General features: G+C 49.4%; 1 protein-coding gene across 1 annotated transcript; it reads left to right on the forward strand.

The window, feature by feature from the left end:
• Positions 1–532: 532 nt before the first annotated feature.
• LOC127039037 (uncharacterized) lies at positions 533–2038 on the forward strand. Its single transcript, XM_050932160.1, has 2 exons — positions 533–1280; positions 1317–2038. Exons 1-2 carry the CDS (start codon positions 870–872, stop codon positions 1782–1784), a joined length of 879 nt encoding a protein of 292 aa, XP_050788117.1. The 5' UTR covers positions 533–869; the 3' UTR covers positions 1785–2038.
• Positions 2039–12907: the final 10869 nt, after the last annotated feature.

Consider the following 12907-nt stretch of genomic DNA (forward strand, 5'->3'; position numbering starts at 1 on the left):
GCCATGGTAAGGCCTCCTTCTGTTGGTTCACCAGAGAGACGTCGTTCAGGATCCCAGTCGCACAGACGCTCTCTATTGCGCCGTTCCCGCTCCCGGCACTGCTCGCAGTCCCGGCACCGCTCTCCCTCACGGTACCGGTCACACTCGCAGCACCGTTCGACATCTCGTTCGCCGGACAGATACTCCTGGTATCGATCTGGCTCACAGCACCGATCTCGGCACCATGTATTCCGCAGTCGCTCCAGATGAAGGGACTCAAGATCTCGGTCGACCTGGCACTGATATGGTAGAAGGTCCTGGTCTCACTCGCGTTGCCATTATAGCTCCCGGTACCTCTCCCCAGTACCGCCCCGGGCCCGAGCGTCAAGAACCAATGGCGCCCTCCCAGGACCTATCGGCACCGCCTTGGCCTTCCAGACACACATCAGTGTCATCGCAGTCTGGTAGTGCATCCTATCATCAGGAGCATGACTCTGACGTCCCCAGTCATACATGCTCAGAGAGACAGAGCCACGAGCAAGGGCCTCATTACTGGTCCTTCTGGACACCGTGGGCATACCACCAAAGCCAAGGTGCACCATCAGTGGCTCAACGGTTGGCCCCGTCAGAACACCGGGTACCAGAGGTGACAGTAAGCCCCCCACACGCACACAGGCATGGATGAGGCGCCAATACCATCTGCAGTCACCAAAGTTCCACCGGATGCAGATGACGCACATCAAGTACAGGAGCCACCACAGGACCCTTTGGTCCCAGGCCTCTCCTTCTCCTCCTCGCCTGATGAGGCGGTGGCAGGGACATCCTCCTCAGGCCCTCCACCAATTGACCTCATGGCCCATTAGGACCTTTTGCGGCGAGTGGCTCAGAATATGAACTTGCAGGTGGAGGAGGTCCCTGAAATAGAGGACCCGGTCGTGGACATCCTATCAGCTGATGCACCTACTAGAGTCGTTCTTCCATTCATCCGCACCATACAGGCTAATGCGGACACCATTTGGCAATCCCCAGCTTTAATTCCACCTACAGCAAGGGGAGTAGAGAGAAAATATATGGTCCCCTCAAAGGGGTATGAATATCTCTACACTCACCCACCTCCTTGCTCTCTAGTTGTCCAATCGGTGAACAAACGGGAGTGTCATGGCCAGCAAGCCCCGGCTCCTAAGTCAAAGGAGGCTAGGCGTATGAACCTACTAGGTCGCAAAATATACTCAGCCGGGGGCCTCCAGCTTAGGGTGGCGAACCAACAAGCCCTCCTAAGTAGGTATAACTTTAACACTTGGGTGTCCTTGGGGAAGTTTACGGAGCTTCTTCCCCAGGAGTCCCATCAAGAATTCACGGCCCTACTTGAGGAGGGTAAAAAGGTAGCGAGAACCTCCCTCCAGGCCTCTCTGGATACAGCAGACTCTGCAGCCAGAACTCTGGCGTCAGGAGTGACGATAAGGCATATCTCCTGGCTCCAGGTATCAGGCCTTCCCCCTGAATTGCAACAAACTATTCAGGATTTACCCTTTGAAGGCCAGGGCCTTTTCTCAGACAAGACTCACTCCAGGTTGCAAAGTCTGAAGGACAATCGCGTTATTATGCATTCGCTGGGTATGCATACGCCAGTGACCCAACGCAGGACCTTCCGGCCCCAGCTATACCATCCTTATGCCCAGACTAGGCCGCGTCAGGACATTACCAGAAGGCGTGGCAGGGGGAATCAGCGGAGACTGTCTGGCCCTCAAGGAGCTCTAAATCAGGCACCCCGTAAACCACCAGCGGGGCCTAAGCAGAACTTTTGATGGGATGCCCGAGGACGGCCTACCAGTTACCCTACTGGATCCTTCTCCTCCCTTTTTCAACGGCCTCTCCCGATTCCTCCCTGCCTGGTCCCAGCTAACTTCAGATCGTTGGGTCCTGCACACGGTGGAAGGGGGATACCACCTCCAGTTTGCTTCAACCCCGCCTTCCCGCCCTCCCTACCTGTCCCTCTTCAGGGACCCCTCTCACAAGCAATTCCTCTTACCAGAAGTCCAGTCGCTCCTAGCCATGGGAGCCATAGAGGAGGTGCCAAAGGACATGAGAGGCAAGGGGTTTTATTCCCACTACTTCTTAATCCCCAAGGCACAGGGAGGTCTACGACCGATCCTAGACCTGCGAGAACTCAACAAATTCATGATAAAACTGAAGTTCCGCATGGTATCCCTGGGGACCATTATCCCATCCCTAGATCTGGGAGACTGGTATGCCACCCTCGATATGAAGGACAGGTATTTCCACATCGCAATTTATTCACCACACAGACGGTACCTCCGTTCTGTGGTCAACCACCAACACTTTCAGTGTACTGTACTTCCGTTTGGCCTTTCTGCAGCTCCGCGTGTCTTCACAAAGTGCATGGCTGTAGTCGCCGCCTCCCTCCGGCGTCGTCGAGTACACGTCTACCCGTATCTCGACGATTGGCTCATTCGAGGGACATCCCAGTGGCAAGTATCACAGTACCTGCACATCGTCAGAGACCTCTTCGGGAGCCTAGGTCTCATGATCAACACAGAAAAGTCTACTGTCACGCCAATGCAGAGAATAGACTTCATTGGAGCGGTTCTGGACTCCAATCTGGCCAGAGCCTTCATCCTGCAGTCGCGTTTTCAGACAATGGCTTCATTAATCTGAAGTCTTCAAACCTTCCCGACAACGTCGGTGCGCACCTGCCTCAGCCTAGTAGGTCACATGGCCTCCTGCACCTTCGTGACCAAGCACACCAGGCTACGCCTCCGTCCCTTCCAAACCTGGCTTGCTTCAATATACCAACCATGCAGAGACAGCCTGGACTCGGTGCTCACTATCCCCAGGAAGGTTCTGGGCTCCCTAACCTGGTGGCTAGACCTCACTCTAGTCTGTGCAGGGATGCCATTCCACCCACCTCAACCCTCGATGGCCCTAACCACGGACGCGTCATCTCTGGGTTGGGGTGCCCACCTCGGGGGACTTCGCACTCAAGGCTTCTGGTCGCCTCAAGAACTGGCCTTACACATCAATGTGCGGGAGCTGAGAGCAGTCCGTCTAGCATGCCAGGTGTTTCAAGACCATCTCCAAGGCCGTTGTGTATCTGTGTTCATGGACAACACAATGGCCATGTTTTACATAAACAAGCAGGGCGGAGCACGCTCCTCCCCCCTTTGCCAAGAAGCCGTCCACCTTTGGAACTTTTAAATAGCCCACTCGCTCGAATTGATAGCGTCTTTTCTCCCAGGAGTCCAGAACACCCTGGCGGATCACCTCAGCAGATCCTTCCTGTCTGACAAGTGGTCGATTCGCCGGACGTCATCTATTCTGTTTTCTGGCAGTGGGGCTTTCCCCACATAGACCTCTTTGCCTCCTGAGAGAACAGGAAATGCCAGGTGTTCTGCTCCTTCCAGGGACACTCCCCGAGCTCCCTCTCAGATGCATTCCTGATCCCACGGAAGAGGCACCTACTTTATGCCTTCCCACCGTTTCCACTCGTCCACAGAGTCCTACTCAAGCTCTGCAGGGACAGCGCCCACCTGATCCTGATTGCTCCAGCGTGGCCGAGGCAGCACTGGTACACCACATTGTTTGACCTCTCAGTGGCAGACCCGATTCCCCAGCCACTCTGGCCAGACCTCATAACACAGGACTTTGGCAGGCTTCACCATCCGGACCTGCAGTCCCTTCATCTCACAGCATGGTTGCTGCGTGGTTGAGCCAGTCTGAATTGCATTGCTCTGCCTCGGTCCAACAGGTGCTCTTGAGCAGTAGGAAGCCTTCCACTAGGATGACATATCTCGCCAAGTGGAAGCGTTTCTCCTGTTGGTGCGCTCAGCGTAACTTAGTCCCCAGACAAAGTGTCCATTCCCACTGTCCTGAACTACCTTTGGTCCCTAAAAGAGCAGGGCTTAGCAGTCTCTTCCATAAAGATGCATCTGGCAGCCATTTCCGCCTTCCATCCGGGGGAATATAACCGATCAATCTTCTCTCACCCAATAGTTTCAAGGTTCCTCAAGGGATTGGAACGTTTGTATCCTCAAGTTAGACGCCCAACCCCTACCTGGGATCTAAACCTGGTGCTAGCCAGGCTTATGGGAGCTCCTTTCGAACCACTGGCTAGCTGCTCGCTGCTGTACCTTTCCTGGAAGACAGCCTTCCTCGTCGCTATTACTTCGGTGAGACGAGTATCTGAGTTTCGGGCTTTGAAAGTGAACCGCCCATACACGGTTTTCCATAAGGACAAGGTACAGCTGCGACCACACCCCTCTTTCCTTCCTAAGATGGTGTCCACCTTTCATATCAACCAAGACATCTTCCTCCCAGTCTTCTTCCCGAAGCCGCACCCATTGCGTTGGGAACAACAGCTACACACCCTGGATGTCCGCAGGGCTCTCGCCTTTTATATTGAGAGAACCAAACCCTTCCGAAGGTCACCTCAGCTCTTTGTAGCGGTCGCAGACCAGATGAAAGGCCTACCGGTCTCTTCTCAACAGATTTCATCTTGAGTAATATCCTGCACCCACACATGCTGTGAATTGGCTCATGTTCCGGCTAGCCACCTCAGCGCCCATTCTACTCGGGCGCAAGCTTCATCTGCTGCATTCCTGGCCCATGTCCCCATCCAGGAAATATGTCGAGCAGCTACCTGGTCATCCATTCACACCTTTGCTGCACATTACACATTGGTTCAACAGTCCAGAGATGATGCAGCATTTGGCTCAGCAGTTTTGCATTCTGCAACATCTCGCTCCGACCCCACCACCTAGATAAGGCTTGGGAATCATCTAATTGGAATCGATATGAGCAAGCACTTGAAGAAGAAAAGACAGTTGTTCTTCGAGATGTGTTGCTCATATCCATTCCAAACCTGCCATCCTTCCCCTCTTGTCAGAGTAGCCAGCAAGAAGGAACTGAAGGGCCGTTGGGTCGGCAGGGGTATATATCCAGCGCCATAACGGCGCCACTCCAGGGCGCGCCCGGCCAACCCACCAAGTGTTGCTAGGGTAAAAATCTTCCGATGAGCATGCACGTGGCGCGCGCACACCTAATTGGAATGGATATGAGCAACACATCTCGAAGAACAACAGTTACAAAGGTGAGTAACCGTCTTTTCTGCCTGCTGGAGGCAGACCTGGAGAACCTTTTTAAAATTGCACTGGCAGCTGGTCTCCTCAAACACAGCTCCTGGCTATTCTTCGAGGTGGATGGAAAGGTACAAGATCAAAAGATTGCCCCACTTACGAAAATGCTCCCGTTTCTCAGTAACGGAAACAGATGCTGCAGGCAATTCACTCCCTTCTGGCACAGAAAGTCATCAAGCCTGTCTTACCAGACAAGATGAAGTCTTATTCCAGAAATGAATGAATATCTTATCAAAGAAATGCTCAAGATAGTCACCCTGAGTCATCATGCTGCTTTATTATTTTTTTTAAAGAGGAAGGCCATATGTATCCCTAGGTGGATGCCTTCATGCATCTGGGGGTGCTCCCCAAATACTGGAAAATTTGCTGTACTACAGTCATATGTTACCTTTGAGGGTATCGTTGGTGCCAAATGTTTTCATTAAAAGGCTGGAGGGGTAGTTGTGTCCTACCCCCACAGCCTGGCAGTACATGTGTTCCCCTACTTGTAAAATTGGCTGATTGCACCATTCTGAAATGTGTCAAAAGATCAATCCCTGCTGTGGGGTGTTGAAGCTGGAATATAGGAGTGACTAAGGTTCATGATAAATTACCCAGAGATCCGATTTGTACCTAGCAGACAATTGGAATATAGATAGGTTAAAAGTTTCAGAAGTGCCTAAGGCTTGGTCTACAGTTCACTTAGGCACTTCTGAAAATGTTACCCTGTTAGATTTACTCAGCTCAGACTTCTTTGATTTTGGACTAAGTTACAAATGTTGGGTCTCGTAGCCTAGCAGTGAGCCTTCTTTACATGAAACAATCTCATTGGATTTCAGGGCACCAATGGCAACAAGCATCATAGACTCCCACATCGTATCTGGGCAGCAACTGAGCTCTGGACTTCTCTGTCCTCTTGACATTCCAGGGACAAACTCCAGTCTAACCACTATCTGGTCAAATACTAGTGGCCACAGACCCACCTAACATTGAATGGAGAGCCCACACAGGGATTCAAAGTTCCATGGGAGTGGTCTCTCCAAGAGCAGCAGTTGTGCAGATGTTTTGCAAATAAGGATGAATCTGTGTGTTCTAATAACCTTTAGAGACCAGGTATCTCAAAAAGGGTGTCTTGATTGGCATGGTGAATCAGGCCACCATGTTCTACATTAACAAGGAATGAGGCACAAGTCACACCTCTGTTGGCAAGAAAGCCTTACAGGTGAGGGGGCTGACTTCTGGCTCAAGATATTCCTACATACCATGTAGCTAGTATGGAAGAAGAATGTTGCTGCAGGTAGGCAATCAGTTTGACAGAGCCCCCTGAGTGACCTAGATCAGGAAGCAGCAAACCAGCTCTTTCTCCAGTAGAGGGGGGATATACTGATCCAGGGAGACTTCATTTGCTGTTGAAAGGTTTTGGAAGTTCTCTTAAAAACGCAACTTTTTTCCAGTTGACACATTTGACTGGCATTGCTGTTACCTAAAGAACCACATGAGATGATTTGGAGGATCTGTCTATGCAATTTATGAATTCTGTTTGATAGTTATGAAGTAGCTCTGTCATGGAATACCCCTAGTTCTGTGTCAATGCCAGGGCTTAGAAGCCTGGAAGCACACTGTTACTAAATCAGGGACAACAGCTAATGATTAAGGACTATCAGCACCTGAATAGGTCTTACTTGCAGAAAATAAGAGTAACTGCATCCTAAGGGAACCCAGATCTCTTCACTTTCCCTCTGCTGGGGGCTGGTGATGGATAGAAGACTGGAAAATTACCAAAGAGACAGAAACAAGATAAAGCAGGGGTGTAAAAAGGAAACACATGAGGAGGAGATGGGGAACATAGGACGTTTGGGAGGAGATGGATACCCAAGGTCACAGAAGGCAAGCTGAGGAGAGAAAGCTCCATGTTTCAGAACACAAACCATGCACTGGAGTAGGACTCTGGATTGTCCAAAGGACTCTGACCGTAGCCCAAGGAATACTCTGGAGTGCTGAGGAAATGGAGGCAGAGAAATGAGCATAGGGTTTATTATTTTTGTATAGAACTATGTATTTCTCATGCTTTTGAAGAGCTATGCTGTGTTTTATCTCCTGTGCAAAGTCTGTGTGTGTTACATCAGGGTCAACTCTAGGCACCAGCATTTCAAACGTGCTTGGGGTGGCACTTTTTAAGGGGCGGCATTCCGACTTTTTTTTTTTTCTTGGAGTGGCAAAAAACCTGGAGCCAGCCCTGTGTTACATGCTATGCCTACCACGAAGGCCCACACATTTGGGTAGAGTTCTAAGTCATAAGAAATGTAATCAGATCTGTAGTATACATGTTTAGTTTACAGGAGAATTTTTTTGTAACAGATTCCTAGTCAATCAGTGAAAGTACTTCTTGACTACAAAGATGTTATGAACTGCTTAAAAAATACCACTCCAGCACCCTGTTCTGGCTCACAACACCATTGCAGTATATCTCCTGTCCCAAGTTTGCATCTCATAAATGCAAAGTTCTATAGTTCCTGAGACTGCATTATAGAGGAAAGCTCTGTTTCTAAATTTTAGAGAACAGACCAATTTGTGGCTGTTAGGAACCTTGATGGAAGGGCCAATAGGTGTGTCGTTTCTAGGTCTACAGTAACTGGGATTCATTACATTTGCTTGGCTGGTTGTAGCTTTGATTTCACATGAAGGGTTATAGGCCTGGTCTACAGTACAAAGTTAAGTTGACATATGCCATGTTAGGCTGAGTTAATAATGTATGTGGCTACACTATTGAGTCCCTTCTGCTACCATAAAGGGCTTGTAAAGTCAACTTCTGTACTCCACCTCCACGAGAAGCGTAGTGCTTCAGTTGACATCCAAATATCACCATGGGGATAGTGTAGACACTGTTATGTAATTCGAATGAATTGGCCTCCAGGAGGTGTCCCATAGTGCTCCGCTATGACCGCTCTGGAGAGTACTTTCAATTCCACTGCACTTCAGCCAGCTACACAAGAAACAGCTGCCCTCCACCGCCCCTACCCCCCATGTTAAAGCCCCAGGAACTTTTGAATTTTCATTTCCTGTTTGATCGACATGGAGAGCTCATCAGCACAACTGACAATGGATGCTCAAGGTGGCAAACAGGTTCCAGCACGGAGCACACAGGAGGTAGTGGATTTTATTGCTGTGTGGGGAGAAGAGTCTGTGCAGGCAGAGCTCAGAACCAGCAGAAGAAACACTAACATCTATGCCAAAATTGCATAGGGCATGGAGGAGAAGGGCTACAGCAGGGACACAGCAATGCCGCATGAAAATAATGGAGCATTGACAAGCATACCAGAAGACAAGGGAGGTGAACAGTCACTCTGGTTCAGAGCCACAGACTTGCCGCTTTTATGAGGAACTGCATGTGATTCTAGGGGGCGACTCCACCACTACCCCAAAACACTCCATGGAGACCTCCCAGGAGCCCCGAGCAACCTGGGGCAACAATAAGGAAGACATTGTTGACAAGGAAGAGGAGGAGGAGGAGAATGTGAGGAAGGCATGTGGAGGATCCATTCTCCCTGACAGCCAAGAATTTTTTATTTTTTTTTTTAAACTCCAGAGCCCATCCCTTCACAGGATCAATTGTCGGTGGAACATGATGCCGGGGAAGGCACCTCTGGTGAGTACACACAGGGGTTACATGCTATTATTTTTAATGTTGAATCTGAATTTAAAAAATGGGATAGATAGCAGCAGTCACTCCAGAGCATGCTCTCTGAAAAAGGCTGTTCATGTGACGAGGGTGGCCGGGGAATCTTCCCTTGCGATCACTAGGAAGCTTTCATTTAGGTACTCTGCAATCCCTTGCAGATGGTTTCTGGAAAGGGCTGCCTTATTTCATCCACCACGGTAGGACACTTTCCTATGCCGCTCCAGTATTAACTCTTCTGGCATCATTGCGGCACACAGCATTGCAGCATAAGAACCAGGTCTGTACCCAGACGCTTGCAGCATCTGCTCCCTTTTCACCTCTGTTACCCTCAGGAGATGATATCACATATGGTCACCTAGGGGACAAGAAGGAAGTTTTCAGTGGTAGCGCTTAAACTGCAGACAATTCAACAAGTAATCTGCCCTGTTTGGTGAAATCTGGGTCACACAACCACAGTTTCCTGAGCGTGCCCTGGTTGTGGTTGGAAGAGATTGCCACGTATTGCAGCCAGCATTTAAAAAAGGGGGGCAACACTTCCTGTTTGCATCCCTTCCACTCCAAACTGGTGCCGTTTTTGTAACTGTTTGCGAGGCTTAGCGCTGGTATTTGTCCTCAAGCACCATCCCAGTTGCTATGGGAAAGGGTGCTGTGCTGAAGTTACAACCACTGATCCCAAGCATTTCTTCACAAAAGCTGCAGCACAAGACCTCTCGCCCGTGCCTCATAGCTTTACTCACTATGGCTGGAGCAGCAAAGCAACCCTTGCAATAGCCAGGGCTTCTGCTTATGTTGTGGCTTGCAGGGAAGTGCATTGAGGGGTGTTTCTTTTATAAAAAGAAGTAACCTCGCACCAGAAACAATGTATGCACTGTCAATGCTACCCTTGTTTTGTATTCTTTGCAGCTGAAACCTTGGCCGTAGGCACATCCTCCACACCAGGACAGAGACTTTCCCAGATTAGAAGGATGAAAAAGAAGAGTCAGGAGGACATGCTCAATGAGTTAATGCACCCGCCGAGAGTGACAGGATGGAGCTCAGCACATGGAGGATTGCACTGGCCGACAGCCTGCACAATGACTGCAAGAACAGGAGAGCATAAGGAAACATGAGCATGACATGCAGGACAAGATGGTGTGGATTATGGGGGAGCCAACAGACATGTTGAGGCATCTGGTTGAGGTTCAAGAAAGGCAGCTGGACACTAGAGTCCCACTGCAGCCTATGCTGAACCTTCTGCCATCATCACCAAGTTCCACATCCTCCTCTCCCAGATGTCCTAGGATGCGCGGGGAGGGACGGGGTCCAGTATCCCTTGCACTCAACTCCAAGGGAGGGTACAAGGACCAGAAGGTATCTGTTCCCACATCTTTGATTGTTATTGCAATGCAATTGTAAGAAAGCTGTCCTTGTTTCTCTCTCCCCTGCCAGCCCTTTTGCCCCAGGTTATCTTACTTTTCTTTGCTGTCTCTGTGTTTATGTGCAAAATAATAACAGATTGAGGAGAAAAGGCTCTTTATTCGTTCAGCGCACTGTGGTTAGTGGGGGTGTAGTTTATAGGGGAATACATGCAATGAAGGGGACAGCTAGGTAAGGAACAACACACATAAGTGTCACATTACTGTGGATCATTGATTAAACTAGTTTTCAAAGCCTCACGGAGACGTAGAGCCCCTCAATGTGCTCTTCTAATTGACCTGGTGTCTGGCTGCTCAAAATTGGCTGCCAGGTGATCTGCCTCCAACCCCCACCCCACTGGAAACTTTTCTCCCTTTGTTTCACAGATATTGTGAGTCTGTGCCCCGATCTGCTCCCCAGCAGGGTGGCAGGGGAAGCCAAGGCCGCCCAGAGGGAGGGTCAAGAGGGACAATTTGTCCTGGGCCCCCATGAGAGTTTTTCAGGGCCCTTGGAGAGGGATACTTCACTCTCTCCGAGGGCCCCAGAAGACTCTTGCGGGGCCCGGGCCCCTGGAGCTTCTTCCGCTCCCAGTCTTCGCCGGTGGGGGGTCCTTCCGCTCCAGGGTGGAAGGACCCCCCACCAGCGAATTGCCGCTGAAGTGCAGCTGGGTCTTCAGCGGTAATTCAGTGGCAGGGTGCCCTTCCGTTCCGGGACCCGCCACTGAAGTGCCCCGAAGACCCGCAGTGGGGGCCCCCCGCCGCCGAATTACCACTGAAGACCCAGCTGCACTTCAACGGCGGGTCCCACTTTGGCTGTAATTCGGCGGCGGGAGGCCCCCACCGCGGGCCTTCGGGGCACTTCAGCGGCGGGTCCCGGAATGGAAGGACTCCCCGCCGCCAAAGACCCCAGGCCCCTGGAATCCTCTGGGCAGCCCTGGGAGAAGTCACAGCACCCAGACCCCGGCTGCAGCCTCAGGACTGGAGGAGGTCTCGCTCTCTGCCATGGCCTCAGGGATGGGGGAGCTCTCACTCTCTACCACTGCCCTGGGGCTGTGGCAGGTTGAAGAGCACAAATCTTCTCTGGTCTGGGGGGGCCATAGTGAGGGGGCAGAAAAGGAGAAGTGAGGGGGCAGAAACTGGTTGCGAGGGCAGAATGGGGGTGGGCCTGCAAGCAGAAGGGATGGGGGTGTCCCCCCACTTGCTCTGGCCCAGGGACCCACGAAACCTTAATCCACCTCTGAAACCAGGCTAACAGACATGTAGGTAGAGGCAAGAATTTTTGCTACATTTTAAAAAGTGGAAAACTATAAAATGACATTAGAAAATGCTGCATTGTAACTGATCAGGAGTCCTTATTTGAGGAAGCACCTGGATGGTTTTGTGAACCAGTTTAGTAAATGCAAATGGAACCACCTTTGAATGTTGGACCAATATATCACCATAGATACTGGATCAGAATGCAGGATTTCCTCTTTTACAATAGCTGTCGTAGGCTGGAGAAAGTGGGAGGTTTGGGTGGAGCATGGAGCCTAATGAAATTGTATTGAAGTATTACCGGACACACATTGTGTACGGTAATACTTCTAGAAAAGTTGTTCATTAATGTTGCACAGTGTAGCAGAGCCAATGAAGACATGAAGAACTCTTTGTGGTTTAGAAGGCTTATGGTTGAGAACTATTGTCTGATATATCTTTCATGCTTTTATCTGAAGCCCTCTTGTGTGCCTCTGTATTGTGCCAATCAAAATTTCTTTACAGTCAAAATCTAGTAGTGCTACATTCTTCTTGCGTGCAGTATTTTTCCCCATATGCCTTTACACCTTTCCTGTTTCCAAACCAGATACCATTACAATGTAACAGACACACAAAAATAACTGCTATAAAAGGAAGTTATTACACAGATATTCATACTATAATCTTGGAGAGGTACAGTTCTTTGCATTACTCAAGTCAGACCTCCTGGAAAGGCTGACTGATTCAGTGATGTCAACACTCCCATCAAGAACAGATCTTTTATATATCAAAGGAAGTGCTCTAACGCGATACAACTGAGGTATTTTCATAATTCCTAAAATAATTGATTAACCTTAGTACTTTACAATTAAATTTGAAAATTCAAAATTGAAATTTTGGCTTTCCTTAATTAGGTGTGAGCACTAGTTAATTACTGTAGGGTTACTTTTAGTCAGTGGGCTACTAGTTTTGATATTTAAAAAGTAAGCGTATTGAAGCTTAATGAACATGTACGAAGAATCACGTAAAATTTTAAAAATAGATACACCACCCAAAAAGTAGGTCATGTTTTGGACCTACCAGCTCAACAGGATCCTTTTGAAACAAAAGCCAAAGACTTCTGTGCGATCATGTGATAAGGATTGTTGTTTGGCCAGTTTCTCTCAAATTGGTTCTCTTTGGTGAGTATCTCATTGTAGTATTCCCGAATCAAAAGTTCTGCAGGGATATCCTTTCTGATAAAATTCCTATCCAGCTTCTTGACGGTAATACTTCGGTGGTTGGGTTCTGCACCTACCAAGGTCCATTTCCTCTGCTCCTGCTGCATGTCCAGTAGTAAGCCCTGGTTGGCAGAGTGCTTCCTCTCTAACTTGTCCAGCAGTCGTTCCAAATAATAATCTTTTAAAAGAGAGCCCTGCTGCTGCCTCAGAGCTTTGAGGTTTTGAACAAAAAGTTTGACTTTGTCATTAAAAGCAGCATCTTACCCAGTA

This window comes from Gopherus flavomarginatus, chromosome 1, assembly GCF_025201925.1.
Source record: "Gopherus flavomarginatus isolate rGopFla2 chromosome 1, rGopFla2.mat.asm, whole genome shotgun sequence".
Taxonomy (NCBI): Eukaryota; Metazoa; Chordata; order Testudines; family Testudinidae; genus Gopherus; species Gopherus flavomarginatus.

Excerpts from the sequence above, each read along its gene's own strand:
- LOC127039037 (XM_050932160.1), top strand. The coding sequence starts at position 870 with ATGAACTTGCAGGTGGAGGAGGTCCCTGAAATAGAGGACCCGGTCGTG. Across the intron at positions 1,281-1,316 it reads GGTATAACTTTAACACTTGG|GAGTCCCATCAAGAATTCAC; the intron begins GTGTCCTTGGGG and ends CTTCTTCCCCAG.